Below are 22,899 nucleotides of genomic sequence, written 5' to 3' on the forward strand. Positions count from 1 at the left end.
AGTGTCTTCTCCTATATGCTAGGAGACTGTTAGCGACCACCTCGTATCACAAAATCTCATGATGATCAGGGCAGCGGTCCTTATATTAGCAGACATAAAATGTAAAAGACAATAACGATTTTGACAGTTGCCAATTATTACTATTACATGCAGCCAAAGACATCACTATAAATACAATGTAGAATGTAGAGGTAGTCTTGCTACACTCCCCCTCAAGTTGGGCAGAGTCACTCCCAGCTTGTCAACATGCGCTTGATGAAGAAATACCAGTAACATTTTAATAAAGAGATCAGCAATTTGAATAGATAGTCACTTTGGAGATCTGAATTTATACCAGTTTGGATCACGCACATAGTGTCAGTCAACTTCAATGTGTTTGGTCCGCTCGTGTAAAACAAGGTTTGCAACTACGGAAATGGCTGCCTAACTATCAAATTTGAGGACTATGGGAGGAAGTTTTGTAATACTAATAATACCTAGATCATGGAGCAAAGTAGAAAGCCAGGTAACTTCACAGGTTGTGAGAGCCATAGAACGATATTCCGCTATAGCTGAGGATTTTGTCACTACATGTTTTTTAGCTTTTAAGGAGATGGGTGATGAGCCAAGGAAGATGCAGTATCCACTAGTAGATCGTCTAGTGACTCCGCAACTTTTCTAGTCGCTATCATAATAAGTAGTTAATTGTGCAGCTCCAGATGTAACTTGGAGTATACCCTGAGAAGGATTTGCATCTAACTAACGAAGAAGTCTTTTGCCAGCTTGTAGGTAAGTGGATGATTTTTGCAAGAATTGGCTCAACAGTTGTACAATAGATGTCATGACTAGTTGTAGTAACGTTAACGTATATAAGTTTGCCCACAAGTTGCTGATAAGCTGAGGAATCAAGTAGGGCATCTCCAAGTTCAGGTGTAGGTTTGAGGTTGATGTTTAGTGGTAATTGTAGAGGTTCGCAGATGATTGTGTTCAGTCAATAGATCAATTGTATACATATGCTGACAAATAAAGAACCCGGACGAACTTCTATCAATGTCTACTCCCTCCATTTCATTATATTAGTCGTTTTGTTATTTTGCACACATATTAGAAGTGAAGCTATGACCTGTTTTTTAATAAATACAGCTTAGGTTTCATGTTACTGCTTACAGGAATTGTCAACATTAAATTCTCTCTATTACTTTTCTTTTACTCTCATCCATTTTCCCCTCTGTAAACTCTCCAACAAAAATTTTTCTTCCCTCCAATAAAATTCTATTCCCTCCACAAAATTAAAATTTTGGTTCTATGTGTTATTTTGATATTATTTCATATTGAAGGATAAATATGTTTATGAGTTACATTATTTTTTCTGATGAGTAACATAAATTATATTTTTGACTTAAATATTTAATCATGAAGAAACTCCTCGTTACTTTTTTAAAGTTAATTATTATTCATATATAATCACTCTAAAATAATTTAGTTTAAAATTAGTTATAATATAACAATGTTTTTATATCAGGTTTTTATGTAATTTATTTTATATTCTCAAAAATTTGAGAAAAGGTTAAAACTATATTTTCTACAATTTCTTGTATTTAAGAAAGTTAATTTTCTTTCCTATATAATCACTTTCTTATATTTAAACAAGTTACATTTGAAAGTTGAGTTTCATTCATATATAATCACTTTTAAATAATATACTTTGAAGTTCTCAAGATTTTGAGAAAAGACAAAATCTATTTTATTTTCTGTATTTATATATGATCGTTCTAATATAATCTAGTTAATTTGAAATTAATTACAATTTATATTTACTATAAATATGATCAAATCAAGTTATATATCGTCATCTTTAGTTGATGTTGTTGCAAGAATTTGTTTAATATTGGCCTTGTAAAGATCCTGGGTTTATTATATTAATGAATTTGCTTGCTTAACAAAATTTATTTTATATTCTCAAAGTTTTAAAAAAAGGTTAAATCCATATTTTAAATAATTTCAAAATAGAGCACTATAAAAAATAAGAATGAAATAGAGTATTTTAAAAAAAGAAAAAGAAATAGAGTGGGTGAGCATATGAGTTTATACGAAACAAAGGAGATAAAAGAGTGCGGGTGGGTGACATTAAAGAAAGTAGAATGACAATTAAAATTTTTTATAACAAGTCAATATAAGCCATTAATGATAAGCAGGTGAGTAAAACTAGGTCAGTGAGAATACAAAAACGACTAATATAATGGAATTTAAAACTAGTCAAAAAACGTCTAATATAGTGGAATGGAGGGAGTAATAAACAAGTACTCCCTCCATCCCATTTTAGGTGTCCATTTTATCAAAAAAAAAATAATCCCAAAATATATGTCACTCTATAACTCATGTAAAATTTATACTATTTCTAATATAGTATTAAATACAACCAACAAGCCCTCATAAATATATTTAGTGGGATTATGAATGTACACCCTCCGTTCCAAAATGTATGACGCTTTGATTTTTTACACATATTTCAAAGTGTTTTGACCAAGCACCTAGAAACATCATTTCTTTTAAAAAAATTCTAATTTAAAATTTTGACTATATACTTTTATTTAAAAAATAAATTTTCAAAAATAATAAATATAAGTACATAGTCAAAGGATTTTAAACTACGCGCAAAAAGTCAAAGCGTCATACATTTGAAGTGATTAATACAAAGTAATTAATGAAGTGCGTAATTAATATGTATGAAAACTAAACTGATTAGTTGTGGGAAGATAATGGAAAAGACATTACATTAATTGTTTCTTAGTATGTGTGGAATTTGCAAAGTGGACACTTAAAATGGGATGGGGGAGTATCGTATTTTTCCCGGATCTTTTATATTGAAGTACATGGACAACATGGTTTTAAATTCAGTGATGGGTGCCATTGGGTTACCACAAATAAGTAAGGGGATAAATATCAAGTTGGTCACTCGTTTTGTCCAAATGTATCAATTGAGTTATTGATTTCCAAATTGATTCAAATGAGACACTCATTAGAAAAATTTGTATCAAAAATATCACTCTATCGTTAGTCGAAATTTTGAAAATATTATATATTGAGTTTCGCACATTTTTTTTTAATGGTATTACATCCAAAACAAAGATTCCAAATTCTACTATTTTCGCTAATATTTTTAGATTTTTAAAAATTTATCTCCTATTTATTTTTATTTAAATCAAATAAATCAATCAAAAAATTAAAAATAAATAGTTGATAAAATTTTAAAAATCTGAAAATATTAGCGAAAATAGTAGAATTCGGAACCTTTCATTTGAATGTAATACCATTCATAAAAAATGTGTGAAACTCAATATATAATACTTTCAATACTTCGACTAACGATAGAATGATATATTTGATACAAATTTTTCTAATGAGTGTCTCATTTGAGTCAATTTGGGAATCAGTGACTCAATTAATATATTTGGACGAAACGAGTGACCTACTTGATATTAGTGAGTGTGTATTTCAGAAAGAGGCTGTAGTTTGTTTTAAATTGTGTAAACCCAAGAATGAGAAGAGTGGAAAAGAGTTTACTCATGCATATTGTTTAACGGTTTTTTGTGTGTCCATGAGTGCACAATGGGTCTGCTTGGGAACCTGAAGCTGCTTCTGAATTCTATTTTTCTTGACCCGTTTGTGTAAAAAAGTAGAAGCATTTTTAGGAAACTTAGGGCCTGTTTGGGAACCGTAAGCGACTTTTGCTTCTGACTTCTACTTTTCTTCACCCGTTTGTGTAAAAAAGTAGAAACACTTTTAAGAAACTGAGAATGCTAGCTTCTCTCTCACAGCTTCTGCTTCTTTTCCAAACACTTTATTAACTTATTTACTTCTCACTTCTACTCCACTTTTTCTATTTAAGTAAGAAGTCACCTCTTTTAAACTAATCCAAACGGCCTCTTAAAATGCTAACTTCTTTCTCACAGCTTCTGCTTTTTTTCTAAACACTTTATTAATTTATTTATTTTTCACTTCTACTCCACTTTTTTATTTTAAGTAAGAAATCACTTCTTTTAACCTTGACCAAACGATCCCAATAAGTGCTTCTCCTATGAGTTTGGTGCATTTTTATTGAGCATCTAATCATAAATACAGGTACATCCTCTGCATTTACACCAATTTTATCGATAAAAATCACTAAACTCAACAAATTTAATGTTTATTGTGCGACCTTGGATAGCCGTCTATTGTAGTAATGCGTATGGTACAGCATGCGGACCAACTTTGCCCTGGATCTTATCGAGCCTTTATTTGCAGGCTCAAATCGCACCTACCAGAATTCAGGAAAAAATGACAATTTGCATTTATAAACTTTTACATTAATTACTTGAGAAATACTAGTAAAACTTGTGTATCAGTCTTTACTCAGGATCTCAAAATATTAAATGCATAACACAGAAGTAGGAGTAATACAAAAGTTACAGAAGCTTCCATAGCTTCGCACGAGGCTCATTCACCACGTGCGCCAACACTTTGTTTGTGTCTAATGGGAACTACTTCTATTCTATTCTAATCATCAAATGAAATACGCCTGTTTTGACACGGCCCAACCCACCGCTTATCTTGATTATCAACACCTTCACCACTATTATCCTCATCCAACGGCTCACATTTCACCATCTCTTCATTCTCCTTCACACGTTTATTTCCAATCGGAACACCGAACAATCTCAGCCGTTCCTCCTCCACCTCGTTCCTCCCATTCTCAGCCGTACGATCATCGCATAACCGCTTCAACGGCATCAGATCGAGCGGCTTACAGCTGCTCTCAGCTTGATTATTGTTACTGTAACCGGACATCATTACGTAAATATTGTTGCATAGCTTCTTCATCTGGCTTAATTCATTGTTGAGCTGTAAATTCTCGCGCTTGAGCTTCTCGTTCTCTCCGATAAGCTCAGAGCTCGAACAATTAGAGTCGCGAGGAATGATTGCCGGAGATGAATTCGAGGAAATCGCTTGTTCATCGCCGGAATCGGCAGCGGTGGTCCAGATTGGGAGAATTGGAGGAGCTGCGATTGTTACTACTGGAGCAGGAGCAGCTGGTGGAGATGCTGAAACTGTTAGATTCGCGAGTTTCCGACGCTGAATGTCGCTTAAAAGATGCTTTTCTCCTCTGCGAAAGTACTCGTTCGAAAATTCCCATCGATCAGGTACTACTTTGCGGAATCCCTGTCAATTAAATCGGCAAAGAGTATTCAGGTACTGAAAAATTACGTTGATAATAAAAAAAAAAATCTATATCTCGATAAAAATTTACTTGTTAATATACACAAATTACGATTCATATTAACTGAGATTACTTACATAGGTGTTAAGTTGACGAACAAAACTGGAGAAATTATTATGCTTAAAATATCTGGGAAGCAAATCTCGCGCAAATTCACTGGGATTCCACACAACAAAGGTAGATCCGTCTTCGTTCCACGAGATGATATCATCGATTGCCCCATCGTCAACAAGCTGGTACGTCTTATTCAGAAACGGCGTCGGAAGAGACCTGGCCGCCTCGGCCACCGTGGATTCTCCGCCACTACGCTCTGGCGGAGCCATAATAGAACAGTAAACTAACTAGAGATTCCGGTTCAAGTAATTAGGGAAGATGTGGCGAGTGATTTGGGAGGATTAGGAAGCATAATTATGGTGATTATTCTAGAAAGTTCTTGAAATAAGAGTGAGATGAAATGGAGAGAAAAGAGGAAATAGAATAATGTGGAAGAGAGGAGAGGAGGAAAGGGAAGGGAAAGAACGAGAAGATACTAGTTGAGGTTTTTTCTAGAACTTGCTTTTTCAACGGACGACGTGGCAGTGGATAAGAGGTTGGGACATTATTGAATGCTTTCCTATGTGCCGCACTAAAGTGGTAATACAACAGTGGTTTCTTGTATTCACATGTATGAATGGTTTACGAAAATGGAATGCAGAGTATGCAACTGGAAATAATAAATATATGCAAAAAATTCCACTCGCAACTAGATAAATAAATTTGATATTATTAATTATATTTTAAAAAACTCACCAGAAGTAATATGCGCCATTTTATCTTTTTAAAAGTTGTGGTTATTTGAAATATATTAAACACCTTAAAATAGGTGTATACACTTGACCAACCTGAATCATTCAATTTGATTTTAACCCATCAAATTGATTTTGTTTGCTACATATATTGCATGTTTTATATATTTTTGGTGTGAAAAAGTATCTATTAAATTCTAATATAATTGAATATCATTTTTCATTTTTTTGAACCAATTTATTACAAACTGATATAATTATAAAAGATTTAATTAATATTCAAATAATATATTTATATACAATTACTACTAACATGTTGCAAAAGCTGGGATATTTTTATAATATTAAAATGGTATAGAATTATATTTTACAAAAATATTAAAATACTTACTAATTTATAAATATATAAAATTAAATGAGAAGGTGAGAGAATATGACACCGAGACTTAGGGGCCGTTTGGCTGAGCTTAAAATAAGTGCTTATTGCTTAAAATAAATAAGTGGAGTAGAAGTTAGAAGCCAGACAAGACTTATAAGTGATTAAAGTGTTTGGCAAATAAGCAGAAGTCCTGAAACAAAAGCTAGCATTCCTAGCTTTTTATAAGTGCTTCTTGACTTATTACACAAACAGTACGAAATAAGTGCTTCTAACTTATAAGCCCAGAAGTCGGCTTAAAAGCCGTAGCCAAACACCACCTTAATTTTTCTATAAATGGACACTTTTCTCTGAACCATTTTTTCCTTTAAAAAGGAAAAACTAAAAGGTGGGTCCGAAGGAGACAATAAATTTATGTCCACCTTTCCCTGAAGTGGCTAGAAATGAATCTTATCCGATTAAAATTTCAGGCGGGACCCAAAAAATTTCAAAATCCAGATATGTGTATGTTTGTGTACCATAAGTATTAGTACCATCCTATCTTTATAAAAACAAAAAATCTGAACCGAAAAAATTGGAATCGCACTTGGATTTAGCAGGTAAAATTTAAATTTAATTCGAAAACTAAATTCAAATTACTTGTATAATTTTTAACATTTACTATAATTTTTAAGTGTTTTACGAATAATAACATTTACTGCATATGTATTTATTTTAAAATTTTAAAATAAGTTAAATCGTTTATGTAAAAATAAATAAATTTTCAGATTCTAAATCTAAATACATATTTTAAAAACGTGTTTGTTGGAGGCTTTTTCTTTTGATTCTTCTGGTTGAATGCAATGCGTTTAATTTCAAAAAAAAAAAAATTATTTTAAATCTTTTTACATCATTGTTTGTGTTCAGAAATAATTTCAAAATATAATACATAAACTTTAAAGGGTCACAGGACACATGGGGTAAAATAGCTGTTAGAAACTAATATACACATTGTCATCTCTCAAACAGTTGAAGTCAATGGCAATTTTTAATGGATATGCGGGCCAAAGTTACGAACTGAAAGCTAATTGAAAATCATGGTTACAAACTAACACGTTTCATGTGGATCTGATTTGCTAATGAGCCAAATTCTGGTTCACAACTACACTTTTCAGGAGTATTAAAGTCCGTGCCGTGTCCTTTTCGTCCAATATATTCTACTTAAGGGGACGGAGGGAGTACATGATATGATAAAAATTTAGAAAAATATACGACCTCAGAATTGTCATGTGTCCGATTCTATATACGAGTACTAATACAGCGTACCGATTTATTATTAAAAACTGGCTTCTTTTGAGTATACATGGGCCGTTTGGGTGAGTTTAAAATAAATGTTTATTGCTTAAAATAAATAAGTGGAGTAGAAGTTAGAAGCAAGATGAGACTTATAAGTGATTAAAGTGTTTGGGAAATATGTAGAAGCTTTGAAACAAAAGTTAGCATTCCTAACTTTTTATAAGTGCTTCTCGACTTATGACACAAACGGTATAATTCAGAAGCTGGACTTAGGGATGGCAAAATTTTCCGAACCGACGGATATCCGACCGAACCGATCCGAATGGTTTTTACCGAACCCGATTTTTATGGTTTGGTTTCGGGTTTGGTTTTTATTTTTAAAAACCGATTGAATTTGGTACGGGTTTGGTTTTTAGGCCAACCGAACCGGTACCGACCCGAATAGCCGAAACCCGATTCGAATCCGAACCAAACCGAAACCCGACCGAACCCGATATACAATATATATATATATATATATATATATATATATGTTTATATATGTTTATATTTATGTATGTATGTATGTATGTATGTATATATGTGTATATATATATCATATTTATATAAAAATAGTCATTATCAAAAGATGAAAAGATACGTGTAAAAAAGAATAATTATACTGTTATCTTTTTTTTAATAATATTTCATCACTTATTCAAATATTGAATATGATACAAAGTTATTTATAAATACTAAATACATATTCTTATAATTAAATAAACATAATCTAGTATTGAATAATATTTGAACAAAAGAAAAGTATCATCAAAAATTTTGTTCAACTAAATAAATAAAATAAAATCCATACAATCTTATATTAGAATATAATATTTTATTTTATTGTGTATAGCAATTAACTTACATTTATTTTTAATAAACTAAATTAATAAAAGGATTTTAAAAAGCTGAATTAATAATACTTTACTAATACTTAAAAAATTGAAGCTTCTCTTTAATTATGAATTATTGTAATTGCTAATTTAATCATGAATGTTTTGTAACAAATTGAGGATATGTTAATTTTTGAATAAAAGACTTGTTTATGAACCTATATTTTAAATATATTTTTTTAGAATTTTTTTATATAGTTTTCAGTTTTGGTTAAAACCGAACCGAAACCGAAAACCGGTGGTTCGGGTTTGGTTTTTAAACTTCGGGTTTCGATTCGGTTCAGTTCGAGTTCGGTTTTGAAAAACAGTGTTCGGTCCGGTTTCGATTTTCTCTAAAACTGAACCATACCGACCGATTGCCATCCCTAGCTGGACTTATAAGTTCCAGCCAAACACCCGCATAATTTTGTATAGTCTTTTATTGGTGGTAACGCTAATGTCACTCGTATCGGTTTTTCGAAGTAATTTGTTATTGCAGTTTGTGTTATTTGTTTGTTAGTGGTAATACTAATGATATGGATATTATATGATTTGTTGTAATTTTAACACAAATATTACTTATTTGATAGGGGACTCGACATATGATTTCGTACTCCTGTAATCCTGTTGATACTTACGTGTGTGACAATCGAGAGAATCATATTAATACGGCATATGGAATGGAAGCTATCGAAAAATTTGCATACCAAAATAACAAGGTCATCGATAAAGTCTAACACGATGTCATTTGGATCTATTTTTCTAATATATTTGACACAAGATCATTATGTCAACATTAACTATGCAAGCCTAAACCTAATGTTGTGTTTCGAACACTTGCCCCGGATCAAGAATCATAAAATTGATCTTTGATGAAGTACGTTTCATGATGAAGAAGGCAATATTAGTCGAAATTACATGATACAATTCACACTAATTTATGTTGAACAAAGATATAAAGGGTATGGGTCACTCTTGTAGAGTGGGGCTTCAATGTTGATGAGGCCAGAGTGTTGAGCTATGTTGAAGAGGCCTAGCGCCCATGACGCCCCATCAACATATAATCCTACATCAAAAATAAACTTTTACACATAAAATGAATTTTAAATTACAAGTTGATAATTTATTATCATGTAACTTTTTATTTTTATCAACTTTATGTTTTTAATCATGATATTGTGCATTTTATTTTTGAATCAAACTTATTTAAAAAACAAAATTTCTATATAAGAATATAAATTTATTGATTTTGAAATAAATAAAAAGATGTGGCTTAAATAGTAAAGGAAGAAAATTTAAAACGATTATAATTGAAGAATAAAAAATATAAGATAAAACAAATTTAATGAGACATAGAAGTAATAATTTTGTTTTGTCTAATAGATGTGAGGATATAATGGGCATTTCAAACAACTCTAAATTTGGCGCGAAAAACTACATCAAATTTAATGTCAACCAATTCATAAATGACACCATTTTGATGCTGCATTGGAGATGTTCTTGGAGTGACCAGAGACAAAGCTAGCACTAGATGTCAAGTGTCACGCACAAGGGTTGGATGTCAAGTGTCACGTACTAGGGTTGGAGCCTTGGAGGTGTCACGGTTGCATCTTAACGCTGATGAGGGGGCGTGCAGGCTATGGTTGAAGAGACCATGTGCCACGAGTTAGAGGAAAGATGTGAAGTTTCTGGAAAGTCCGCAGCCCGCTTATAATATTTTTATTTTATTATATATATAATTTTGATCAGGTAATATATACATGTATAGACATTACATGATCAAAATTGTATATTATAAAATGAAAAATATTACTATGTTATAAACGGATCACTTGATCAAGTTTGAAGTTACCTGTAAGGAAAACATAGAAACATCATTCAAGCTTCACTCATCTCTTAGTATAAGGGGGGCAATAGCAGCAAAGGCCCAAATCTTATATCGATGGAGCAGTGTCTGAGAAGGCCCATATTTTTATTATGTATACGTCGACCGACTGCCGACATAGCAATCATGTCGTGTACCGAGATTTTGTACCACGCACTTTTTACTTTCATGTTTTAATTATTTAATATTAAATTGTATTCCAGTTCATATATACATATATAGGTATATATTAAATTATTTCTCACCTCTTTACAAATTGGTGTACCTAAATTGCACATACACGTTCCGAAACATATCAATATATTTTTCGTATCGTGTTTTTGTAGATTTTACATTTAACATAAAACATATTTTAGAGTTTCACCTTTTGATGTGTAATTATTTTGCTAATTATATATATAGAAATATTTATATTTATATACGATCATATAAATATATTTCTTTAATATAAAAGTTTCTTATTTATTTATAAATATGTAATATCATCTAATTTCTTATATTTTATATAAATGTTTATATCAACACAAAATTTATATTATAGGTATATATTTGTGCTTTTGAGCAGCAATATAAGTACATTTTGTAATGGCCTGGACTCTGGAGACATTTATACATGGTATAAAATTGATATTTTGGATGGCTATTTTAAAATTTAAACGGTGTGGCCTAGTTTTTGTCCACATGGGTCAAACTCTCCCTTGCACACTTGTAAAGAGCTCTCCTTTTCCACTTTTGACTCCCTTTATAGGTCCTTCTGAATATAAAAGATCCCGACTGAGGCCATTTTGGTAAACATCACAAAAATATCAACCATCGTCGAATAAATATCTTTTTCTTTGGGTGTAGTAAAGTCAGATTTTTATGTAGCATTCTGTTCATTCCGAGACCCTAACGTCAAAATATCAAGCTACCTTTTAGATATTTTTTTAAACTCTTGTGTTTGTGTGGGTATATATAAAGCTCGGCTCGTTCTTGCCTCTCCCCACAACCAATATTTTCTCTTCTTTTTCGAAAAAAATTGTCAGTTTATTAAACAGATCGTTCAAGGGTGGTGATGGGTAACGGGGATTTATCGTCATCGGCGACATCGAAATTTCGAAGCAATGTTAAGAACGAGGGGAGTAGTAAAGTTTGGACGAATGAGAGACACGTGGATTATTTGAACTCGATGGAAGCTTCGTTTGTTCGATCCATGCTTAATTCGCTTCCTAAGAATCGTGATGTACCGGATGGTTCGGATTCGACTCTTGATCATCGGACTACACCTCGCGCCAGAAGATACTCTACCTCCGGTACTAATATAACCTCCTCTCGTATTCGTAAGATCTCGATAAATGATTTTTTTTCCTGTACAAATATATATATAATTTTTATTATTTCGACAAATTTTTTTATTTTTATAAATCATCTTAATTTCGAAAAATTAACTGTATCGTGTCGCACATGTATCTGAGTTGTATGTCATAGAACTCGGGTTTGATCTGTTCACGTGTAGTTGAATCTAGATTGTTGTTAGTATATAACTTGAGTATGAAATGATTGAAAAAAAAAATTTGCATATTATTTTTCAAAATAATAATATAGATATTAAAATTTTATTCAGATTTTCTTTTTAAGAAAATAATAGGAAGAAGCACGTCTTTTTTCATCTCAAATTACGTTTTGGATATATGGCGTAATAACACAACTTAGGTGAGGATTGAAATGCTTATTAAATTTACGGCAATGTCAGAAAATAAATAAATCATGTTTTAGATAAAAATCGTACCTAACAATGAGTACTGTTGCAGATATTTTGGAGTCAACAAGAGTTAAAAGTGACAAGAGAACACGAAGATTGCGCCCTTGCAATGCTCCAACTCAAGATCAGGTTTGTTAATGCATCACCAAACTGTCATGCATGCACCTAAGCTCTTTCACTAAACTCCTTCCATTAAGACATCATTAATATAACCCACGTTGTGATTTGATAATTTAGGATGTTAAATGTTACCTAATCATGTGTATTTATGATGTGTGTGTATAGGTTGTTCCACAGTACGAAGGCAGACGAGAGAATGATGCTCCTAATGAAGAGAAAGAGCACCAACTCAATGCAGCTCCAGCTACTTAATTACTTATTTATTTGTTAATCCACAATTTGGTTTTAGATGATAGTAGCAGATTGGTGATTATGATTATTAGCATCTTACTAATGAATTATGAATGGTTTATATTGAATCATGCATGTGCTTTCGGATCTACTATTTGTATCTTCGAAATGAAAAATCAAAGAATATTTCTCTTTTCATTTTAAGCTTTTCTTCTTTTCATCCATTGGTCCATTGGTTGCAGTTCACGTGTAGAGATATCATAAATACTCTCTCCGTCTCTAAATACTTTTTGTACTTTTTACGTTTGCCAACACGTATTTTTGATTGTTAATATCTTTCATTTCGTAGTAGCATTAAATATAAAACTTCACTGTATTAAAGTACTCGTGAGTACGAATCCAACAAGATCACTCATGACTATATTTAGTTTTATGGATTAGATGTAAATTAGTAATTTGTCTCATGTTATGAACAGTACCGACATCACAAACAAGAAAAGAAAAAGGAAACGGAGGGAGTAATGATATTCGAAATATATAAATTATGGTATGCCTGTCTGCCTGATACAAAATATCTCGTGCCCATACTGCTCATTTTGTTGCAAGACGCAGCAGATTTTATCGTTAGAACAGTAACCTAAACATAATTAAACGTCAATCTCTCAAAAAAAAATCCATTCTCACCCAACCCCTCTATAATTATAACCAAGCAAGACTATATTTGTCGAACTTCTGTAAAAAAATCTGTTGAAGATTACACATCATTTATTATCATATTAAACTAATATATTCTATTTACAACAATCTAAATATTAATAACATATTATTTTTAAACTATAATCAGCCAATATGATCAATACCATTGAAACACAATGTCTTAGATGTTAAGCAAATTTTAAGTAATATCTTATGAGTCCAATTTAGCCAACGATTATAACCAACGCCATTGGAGATGCTCTAACCCTGTCTATTCGAATCTTGTTTTAATTTTTTACAAATAATATGTTACAATATTATTTTTTCAAAATAACATGACAGATATATAAATAATTTTAAGCAAGTGAATTATGTTAATGAAAAATAAAACCAATAAAATATTGAAAATTCGAGAAAAAGAGGGGAGACTCCATAAAAACTTTAGAACAATCCTCCATCAAAATACAACTATAAACATTAAAAATACTCCACATCTTTATTATTGTAAGATGAAGGTGACACATTAAAATATCATTAATAGCGCATATAGTTTGAGTCCTCAGGTGCAAAAGCGAAACTTTACACTTGTATCATTGTATTTATCAATTATATAAAATATCTTTGAAGATCCTAAAAGTAATCAGCGTATCCAGCGAAAGATACGATCATCAAATGGCCCCTAGTATTCATTTTTTTTTTTACATGTATTTTAATATATTAAAAATTATATTGAATATAATTATTTTTATAAAATTTATAGTCTAAATTTTTGTTCAATATAAGAATTGAAAGTTTTTATCAAATTTAGTTATTATTTTTACATCTTAGTGTATGTGTCAAAAAGTTAAATCCCCTTACTATGGAATATTGTTATATTATTATTTAAAAATTTAAGAATTTACTTCCTTCCTACTTGCTGACATAATTTATCTTTTGAAAAATTTATCCCTAGGAATTTACTCAATTGTATCAGAAAAGACTCTGACACGCTCGTTTACTCAGTTAATTTGTTATAAACCGATAATGTTTTTTTTTTCTCACAAAAAACCGATAATGTTTAATTAAGCAGTTAATGATAAAATACCAGGTCAATTATCCTCAGCTAATACCAAAAGTGACTCGAGAATCAAGTTGAAGATACGGTGATTAATTAAGTAATTAGTGGGCCAATTAAGGTAAATATAAGTGCTGATATTTTGAGGAGATATTTTTCTCCTTGTCCTATCTCGTGAGTATGTATTCGAGAATAATACAGGTCGAGTGTCTATATCAGGTGAGTTCTTTAATTTGGAATATGTAGATGGATAAAGTGATGAAGACAATGACCAACTCTATATTATTATTGTTTATTTAATTATTTAACTTGGTGTTTCAGTGTTTGGTCATGTCATGTGGTTGGATATGGCTTTTATAAAAGTGCCATTGGTGGCACAAGCAGCACCGGCTCTACTGCAATCTTCAATGAACTTCTTGTTTGGTTCTAAATATGTAAAAACATCTTTTACTCGAAAAAGAGAAAATTTTCGGTTGGTCTGATGAACAATATAAAGCTTAAAACTATACATGACGGTAAACATAAAATCAAGCTAGTTTAGCATTTGATTTTTCTCCCTTCTCATTTTGGACATCTGGATTTAGTTATAAAAACAAATGATTACATTTTTTTGGTGTATGACCATACCATTTAGCAAAAAAATTAAAAATAAATAAAAATACCAAACACCAAATTTTACTCAGTGCTCTCAACTATATACATTTGAGAACGAAATGGAGATACGACACACACTTGCATAAGGGTAAATACATTAGAAAGGGACAAATCTTAGCCTATAGCGCCGCCATAATTGGTGGCGAACTCGTCTCGAAAAAATAAAAATAGTGGTCCGAAATGTAATAGTAGCCATGTACCGAGTAGTGGAGACTAGAGAAAATGAGCGGAAGGGAGGAAGTATAAATTTAGTTTATGAATGAAAATATAATGTCTAAATATTCATGAGAAAATATGAATTTTAAAACTATATTTTATATGCTCCTTAAAATAAGGATCAAGTAATGTAAAAAGAATAGAGAAACAAAAGAAGTATTATTTAGATATTTAATATTATTATATATTTTAAGCAAGACCACAGTATATACAACGGATCGATATTTATTTAATTTCCACGCAAGGACACCAACTTATAATCAACAATGGAGTAGTGTTTAAGCTAATGACTACTCCAAATTGGTATGGCGAGATCGTATAACATCAGGACTCTGACCCAAACACTCTCCTAACTTAAAAACCACCATCTCAAACAACACAAACAAAGCTCCTTCATACAAACTCCCCATCGGAAGCACCTCCCTTTTCTTGCTATCAGCGCCGTCATTCGCCATCGTCTGCGCCGCCACATGAACAACAACATCTCCGCACTCCACCGCCGCCCTCGCCTCCGGCTGAGCCGTCACATAAACAACCCTAGCGCCACTATCTTTAGCAATCTTGCATAGAGCTTCGACGGTGGAGAAAAAACCCGGTCCGGCAGAAACGAGGAGGAGATCAGCGGAAGAAATAGGAGGGGTCGTCATATCGAAAATGCAGTGAGCGGAGAGACCGAGGTGAGCTAGCCTCATGCACAAGCCTTTCATCATCAGACCTTCTCGGCCGACTCCGTATACGAAGACCTTTGCGCCACGCTTAGCTGCGTTACTGAGCTCGTGAACCAGGGTGTCTAGTGGAGGTGGGGTTGAGGTGGGTTGGGTGAAGACTGAGCCGATCTGGCTGCAAATCTGTAGGCCTAGTTGAGACATTGGTGCCTCCTTGGCTTCACTCATTTCTTATCTCTGTTCTTTCAGATACACACACATCAGGCGTCTGTTTATTTTGGACAACGTTAACTAGGAAATATTAATGCAACTACATAAAACGATTTACTAGACCGATGAAAAAAGATTTTCTACGGAAATTAGATTTTTTAAGAAACGGGCAAATATCGCTGAGCAGAAGATAAGCATGTGGGCTCAGCTCACCCGGGGTGACATCAATCCTTATCCTATCTTTTGTATTTATTCTGAGTAAGAAACGTCCTCACTATCTTCATGTAGCATCTCATTTTCAAATCCTGTCACTCAATCTATTTATTTTTTTGAGGTGGTTTTTTTTTTTTTTTTTGATATGCCAATTCAACTTTTAGCTGAGAAGTCTTCCAACCGGCCTTCATGATTGAAGATACTCTAATAATAATATAGATTTAGTCATGATTCTCTAATAATAATATAAATTTAGTCTTATAGATTTCACAGATCTCTTTTCTAAGAGCATTTCCAGCCCCAAAAACCCTTAGTTAAAATTGTAAATATGGCATCAAGATTGAACTTAAAGAGATTATCTAAAAAGTATACAACTCCAACCCTCCACCCCTCCACCCCTTAGCACAAAAATATAACCAACCATATTTGGTTGGCTATATTTGTCAAACCAAGTGAGCCTTAAGTATAATTTTACACAAGCAAAATTATAGATAATCCTTTTGGAGCATATACATGTCCCCTTGAGAAAAAAAAATTTACATAATCTATATAGTCAATCAATATAGCCAATCATTATACATATTGCCCTTGGAGATGCTTTAAGTCCCAACTTAATAGAGCTACTGTAAAACCATATTTTGGCAAAACAATCGCACCAAAGAGATGGGAGGAAAATTACTTCAATGAACCTTGTAGCTCATCCATATGTACAAAAGGAAGGAAAAAAAAAATTCGATTGTATAACACTTAATCAGGACTGTTTTACGAGAATAGATGAGAGCAACATTCATGTCACCGAGGCATGAAGATCCCCCTATTTTCCATTTGTCATGTCTTCATCATCAGCAGTTGTCAATGAAGATGTAGTCTCGCCCTTGCCATTTTTTCCATGACCATTCTCGTCCTCGTCGGATTCCTCTTCATCTAAAGATCCTTTTCGCCTGAGTTCTCTCACTTTCCGAAACTCGTCATAATGAGCTCGCCTGTGCTCCCTAAAGCTATCTTTTTTCTCTGAATCAGTGTCTGGCAAAGTTAGGGAAACCAGATGTCAAGAGTACAACCAATAATGCTCGATCAACAATATTTCAAACTTAAATAGCTTCCTTATATAATTTCATCAACTTAGTACCTTAATGAATTCAGCAGGACATGTGAAAATACTTTACTATTGCTAAAGGCATCACTCGAGTTACTATTCAAATTACAGAGAATTCATCTTATATATTTATACTAAAATATTGTTTTATTCTATAGGACTCTATAAACATACTAAAAGCTAAACATTCATATGACCTACTTGCATGATCAACAGGAGGAATTATTGAAGGACAGTCGGATATTTTTTCTGTTCAAAGGACTGGCCAATAGACAATTATAATATGAATTTGCAACACAAATTTTTAACCAGATGGTGCACCATGACATACATTGAATATTTATAGATGATAATACCTTCAAAATCTTCATCCATGGTTTCTGCTTCATCTTCAGATGATGTCCACCCAGTGCGCCGGGAGCTATTTCCACTAGAAGTTGCGACATCATTCAAAGCAGATCGTATTGCATCTGCATGCATCGCATCCCCAGAACCTTCCTCCAAACTACCAAAACTGCCTCGTCTAGGAGATAAAGATCCTGCTATAATCAGTAATTTTCAGCTCAATTAGTTTCAAAACGGGAACTTGTCAAAGGAAATAGCTTACGCAAACTCAATATAATATACCTAGTCGCAGACCAAGAGATATAACACACTTACAATCCTCCAATAGTGCTTAATGGATGAATTGCTGTTTTAAACCTTTTATTAAAACCATTAAGAAATAGACAGATATAAATATTCTATTATACAGATATAGATAGATTCAGGGAAGCCGAATGTCAAAGGCTAAACCTCCATCCCCTTCTTGGTTCATAATAACAAGGAAACGATTTCAAATCATAAATCCAACTCTAATACTTTAAGAACATATGAATACCACTTATCTATACTATGAGGCAAGGATTCATTGAAAGTGTAGTCGCAAGGATCCTTCCCCTACCTTCCCACATCACCAAAGGTCACGGGGTTTTAATCCTCACTCTCCCACCTAGACCTGGCAATTTGACACGTAACACGCTAACACGAAACGAAACGACACGAAAAAAATGGATACAGGTTTTGATTTTCGATACACGAAACACGAAAGTACACGAACACGAAATTACACGATAGATTTCGTGTCGGATATGGGTTTTCATTTGGGGTACACGAAATACACGAAAGTACACGAAATATTTGTAGATTACATTTATTATATATATGTAATGATATATTAAATATATAATTGAGTATAAAGTATATATTTATACGTATGTGTGGATATATATTGTGGATACATTAACAAATTTATAAAGAATTGTATACAAGTATAATATATATCATTCACATTTAATAAATTTATAAAGGAAAATATATATTAAATCCATTTTTTGATTAAAAAATATATTAATATTTTTATATATAATATACACGAAAAGTACACGAAATATACATGAAACGATTCGAAACGGATACGGGTTTCAAATTAGGTACACGAAATTAATAACGGGCGGATACGGGTTTCACCTTCGAGTACACGAAACACGAAAATACACGAAACGAAAGTATACGAAACGAAACGATTGCCACCCCTACTCCCACCCCATCTACTTAAGAATTTACTAAATAGAGACTTTGTTTAACATGCCCAATTATATATGTAAATAACAAAGCAGGAATTCTGACCCTTTTATTCATATGATCTGCCTTCACATGATGTTCAAGGCTATTTTGGCTAGGTGACAACATACAAAATTGCACAATTGGGGTACATAGTATTGGTACCAGCTATGTTAACCTTCCATCAACTACTAATTAGTCTATTGAAGTGGTCTGTTTACTTGCTGACTAGCAAGCCGTATGGGGGAGTCATATTACTGAAGTTCATACTTTTCTTTTCATCTTCATAGTTAAAGGTATTAGAAAAACCCTCACATCTTATCCCATACATGTCTTATAGTTATATGACATGCGACACATGCAAAAAGTGACCACTGACCCTTTCCGGGTCTTGATCCAGGTGACTCATTTCTCTTTCTTATAACACCACCTAATAGTCTACACTATAATGGGCAATAGAATATCTCTCTCCTATTCAATATTTCAGATTTGCCTTCTTCAACAGGCACCCATGTTCTCATCATATGAGGAGGAAATTGTCTCCCATTAACTATTTGACTGGAAGGAGAGCAAATCTGGGATTTGAAGGAACACGCACCGAGTTCTTATAAGTGGAGTAGCTGAGAGAAAACACCTAAAAATGCATAGATAGGACAAAGGCTTATAGACATCAACATAAACCCGACCTCCCTGGACATCGTGTCAAGTGAAAATTTGTTACTCCCTCCATCCCATTCATTGCGGCCACAATTCTTATTCTGTCTGTCCCGAAACTCTTGTCCACATTCAGTTCACTTAATATGGTAAATTAAGTGATAAATATGTAGTTTATTAAAAAAAAAACAATACAATATTTTAGTAATTATTACTTTATTTAGTATGATTAAATAAAAGGTGGAAATCTAATTGTGGACACAATGCGTGAGAAGGAAGGAGTATAAGTGTAAATGGACCTAGATAAGCATGAGCAGATGTGCACAAGAAATGTATCAGAAACATACCATCATCATCAACCATGGGGTGATATGGAGTCTTTGGTTCTGTAATTTTCTGCCTCACAGGTTTGTTTGCTTCAATCTCATCCAGATTTTCTTCATTCCATCTTACCCTGCCTCTACTGCACCAAAAATCATATAACATTAATATAACATTCAAAATGGTAAAGGAACATCTGACCTTGTGACGGCAGCCAGACATCAGAGATCGGAAGTTTTTTGTAATGCTAGTGTATACTTCTGAATATGCATCGACTTCAAGTTAATTCGAAAATCCACGGATATGGTAATTTCATATGCATATAAAAAAAAAGGACTTTTCAAATCTTTTAACTATGTCAAACATTGATTTCAAGTTAATTCGAAAATCCACAGATAAAGTAATTTCATATGCGTATTAAAAAAATGAACTTTTCAAATCTTTTAACTATGTCAAATATTTTGCTTCCTTTTTGTTTGGATTCTCTTAGACATATAAAATAATGACTTCCTTCATCTATATCATGTTCATATTAGTCATATTTTTTAGTTGACTTCAGACATAGGATTCCTCTTCCTTTTGTCTCCAACGTTTCTGCTCATTGATGCTTTCAAAAACCTGATTTCCTACGACATGCATTGTAGCCAACATTTTATGATATAAGAAGGTCAAGCAGCAACTAATCACAAACATATGTATATAGTAACATATAACATATCAAAACCAAGGTTATTACGGCGCCAAGTCGAGCATCAGCGCCCGGATACCTTGGAATCGACTAGTCGACAAGTCGCCCGACTAGTCGTAAAAAGTCGACAAGTCCTTCTTATACATATTTTTACTAGATTTAATATATAAAATATAGTTGAACGCACATCTATTCATAGTTTGAATCAAAAGTAAAAGATAATAAGCAACAGTGAGATGTATACGACGTAGCAGATTGTTAGTTCACATATAAATTGAAGCTATAAAGTAGTGTGGTAGGAAAGAAATAATAATGTGAAGTTGAAATGATACAAAGATTAGGGATATACTTATATGTTGAAAATGATACAAAGATTACATAGCCTGAAGCCAAAAAGTAGTGACAGGAAGGAAATAATAATGTGAAGTTGAAATGATACAAAGATGAGGGAGACACTGATATGTTGAAAATAAAAAGTCGCCAAACTAAATAAGTCGTTGCTTGACTTTTTCTATAAAACGACTTGTCGACTAGTCGACGACTAGTTGTCGACTTGATAACAATGATCAAAACAATTCCTGAATTAATGCCCCAAACTTAAGGAAAAATGCACAACTTTTTACTCCTCAACAGAACATTATCACACTGTAAAAAACCATATGTGCGAAGTGATAAACACTACAAAAAAAAATGATACAATCTATAAGTTCTTTTTTTGAGAGAATTACCTCATTCTTGTACTCCGTTGACCCTGTAAAGTCTGCAATTGCAGTGAAGTGATTAAGAATAATCTGTTTTCAGAAACAAAATTAATGGATGTGAGATTTTTATATGTACGAGTAAAATATCACATTTTAATTTTGTATGTATCATAGAAGCTAAATACTCACTTGAATATGGGTAAAGAGAACTAAAAGAACTTCGCTCAAAAGATATGAGAGTGTTATATGTTGTTTGCAATGGAAAAAAAGTGTTTACTGTGTGTATATTAATTTAGTACAGTAGAAGTAAAGTTTCCGAAGGACTATACCGTAACTACTGTCAACGTGAATAATACATCAGAGTAAATGACAGTAAACACTAAACACATACTAAGATGCGTCAATTGCTTACGAATATATTGTACGGTTTAGGCTACATAGCAGGGCCACTATTTGAATCAACATTAAAAGCATATAACGACAATTTTAAAGACACATTGAATGAAAGGGAACGGACAATTTTAAACAAAGGCGGGAAGGAGGCACGTAGCAGAAGATACAAAACACGGCAGACAACAATAACTAACACTCAAAAATAGAAAGGAATTCGATAAAACACAGGCATACAACAATAACTAACACTCAAAAATAGAAAGGAATTCGATAAAACACAGTAAAAGATGCACTGACAGAGTAATGCTAATCGCTACGCTTGAGTAAGAAATTAACGGAAAAAACATACATACAGATATCGCTAAATAATATTACGCCAGTCAGGTTATATTGCCCCTAGTTCCGATTAATCTCACACGAAACAACAAGCTAATGCGATTTCTGATAAAAACGTTATTTACAAATTGTTTTCGACTAATTAACAAATCATCTAGCAAATACAATACTAAGCAATTATATGAGGCAAACAGATTACATAAGAAATGAAACACCAATTTGTGTGGGTTTGATTCAGAAACTACTACAAAAACATTTTGTAAGACATAATGATTAACTAAATTAAATGAATTGGAATGATAGAAATCCGAAAAAAATAATTAAATTCAAAGAGATTAAATGTACAAAACGAAATGAAAAGAGGAGAGGACCTTGTCGAAACCCTAGCCGCGAAGAAAGAAAGGGGAAGAGAGAAGTCGTTGAAGTTAAATGAGATATCTTCGGCAGCAGTTAGAAATTAAAGGGTATATTTGTCCACTAAGAAAAGAATAGGCCGACTTTCAAGGCCGGTAATCATTTATTTACTTTTTTACTTATCGATTAGTTCTGTTTTTATTTTTGAAAAAGACTTTGTGTTTTTATTATTTTTTAATAAATTTTATCGTTTCTTGAGATAATTGACGACATCACTCGTTATATCATATCAATAATTAAAGTGTATAGAAGTTTCAGGAGTTTTATAGGAAAAAAGTTATTAAAATGAAAATTTTATAAAATTGTGATTCCAAGAACTGAGATCAGAATTTAGACGAGTATAATAAGATTAGTATACGACACACCTTATTAGTTACACCGTCGATTGATTTTTTTCATAATTAATTTTGAGTAGACAAAAAATTA

General features: G+C 32.5%; 4 protein-coding genes and 1 long non-coding RNA gene across 8 annotated transcripts; 2 read left to right on the top strand and 3 right to left on the bottom strand.

Annotated features, from left to right (window-relative positions):
* Positions 1-4,374: 4,374 nt before the first annotated feature.
* Positions 4,375-5,559, bottom strand: LOC108219770 (heat stress transcription factor B-2b). The gene is made up of 2 exons (XM_017393278.2): positions 5,314-5,559; positions 4,375-5,178 (listed from the first exon to the last, which is right to left on the bottom strand). Exons 1-2 carry the CDS (start codon positions 5,557-5,559, stop codon positions 4,516-4,518), a joined length of 909 nt encoding a protein of 302 aa, XP_017248767.1. The 3' UTR covers positions 4,375-4,515.
* On the top strand, positions 5,069-5,934 carry LOC135152924 (uncharacterized). Its single transcript, XR_010292227.1, has 2 exons — positions 5,069-5,208; positions 5,318-5,934. It is a non-coding gene; the product is annotated as an uncharacterized LOC135152924 (long non-coding RNA).
* A 5,416-nt stretch (positions 5,935-11,350) lies between these two features.
* On the top strand, positions 11,351-12,764 carry LOC108222086 (uncharacterized). 2 transcript variants are annotated; one of them, XM_017395977.2, is made up of 3 exons: positions 11,351-11,787; positions 12,259-12,338; positions 12,495-12,764. In XM_017395977.2, the coding sequence occupies exons 1-3, from the start codon at positions 11,523-11,525 to the stop codon at positions 12,579-12,581; spliced, it is 432 nt and encodes a 143-aa protein (XP_017251466.1). In that variant the 5' UTR covers positions 11,351-11,522; the 3' UTR covers positions 12,582-12,764. The 2 variants fall into 2 exon arrangements, with proteins under 2 accessions (XP_017251466.1, XP_017251467.1); XM_017395978.2 differs by having other exon boundaries at positions 11,388-11,760.
* Positions 12,765-15,304: 2,540 nt separating this feature from the next.
* Positions 15,305-16,263, bottom strand: LOC108220546 (uncharacterized). The gene has a single exon (XM_017394347.2). The coding sequence runs from the start codon at positions 16,071-16,073 to the stop codon at positions 15,471-15,473; it is 603 nt and encodes a 200-aa protein (XP_017249836.1). The 5' UTR covers positions 16,074-16,263; the 3' UTR covers positions 15,305-15,470.
* Positions 16,264-16,789: 526 nt separating this feature from the next.
* LOC108219881 (protein phosphatase inhibitor 2) lies at positions 16,790-22,545 on the bottom strand. Of its 3 annotated transcripts, none has more exons than XM_017393439.2 (5): positions 22,431-22,545; positions 21,358-21,420; positions 19,968-20,083; positions 17,721-17,903; positions 16,790-17,291 (listed from the first exon to the last, which is right to left on the bottom strand). In XM_017393439.2, the coding sequence occupies exons 2-5, from the start codon at positions 21,360-21,362 to the stop codon at positions 17,083-17,085; spliced, it is 513 nt and encodes a 170-aa protein (XP_017248928.1). In that variant the 5' UTR covers positions 21,363-21,420; positions 22,431-22,545; the 3' UTR covers positions 16,790-17,082. The 3 variants fall into 3 exon arrangements, with proteins under 3 accessions (XP_017248928.1, XP_017248926.1, XP_017248927.1); XM_017393437.2 differs by having other exon boundaries at positions 17,721-17,906; XM_017393438.2 differs by having other exon boundaries at positions 17,721-17,906; positions 21,358-21,389; positions 22,431-22,531.
* Between the last annotated feature and the right edge of the window lie 354 nt (positions 22,546-22,899).

Source organism: Daucus carota, chromosome 5 (genome assembly GCF_001625215.2).
Source record: "Daucus carota subsp. sativus chromosome 5, DH1 v3.0, whole genome shotgun sequence".
Classification (NCBI taxonomy): domain Eukaryota; kingdom Viridiplantae; phylum Streptophyta; class Magnoliopsida; order Apiales; family Apiaceae; genus Daucus; species Daucus carota.

Excerpts from the sequence above, each read along its gene's own strand:
- LOC108220546 (XM_017394347.2), bottom strand. The coding sequence starts at position 16,073 with ATGAGTGAAGCCAAGGAGGCACCAATGTCTCAACTAGGCCTACAGATT.
- LOC108219770 (XM_017393278.2), bottom strand. The coding sequence starts at position 5,559 with ATGGCTCCGCCAGAGCGTAGTGGCGGAGAATCCACGGTGGCCGAGGCG. Across the intron at positions 5,179-5,313 it reads TTCGTCAACTTAACACCTAT|GGATTCCGCAAAGTAGTACC; the intron begins GTAAGTAATCTC and ends TTTAATTGACAG.
- LOC108219881 (XM_017393437.2), bottom strand. Across the intron at positions 17,907-19,967 it reads CCCCATGGTTGATGATGATG|CAGGATCTTTATCTCCTAGA; the intron begins GTATGTTTCTGA and ends TACTGATTATAG. Across the intron at positions 17,292-17,720 it reads CATGGATGAAGATTTTGAAG|ACACTGATTCAGAGAAAAAA; the intron begins GTATTATCATCT and ends TAACTTTGCCAG.
- LOC108222086 (XM_017395977.2), top strand. The coding sequence starts at position 11,523 with ATGGGTAACGGGGATTTATCGTCATCGGCGACATCGAAATTTCGAAGC. Across the intron at positions 11,788-12,258 it reads TATAACCTCCTCTCGTATTC|ATATTTTGGAGTCAACAAGA; the intron begins GTAAGATCTCGA and ends GTACTGTTGCAG. Across the intron at positions 12,339-12,494 it reads ATGCTCCAACTCAAGATCAG|GTTGTTCCACAGTACGAAGG; the intron begins GTTTGTTAATGC and ends GTGTGTGTATAG.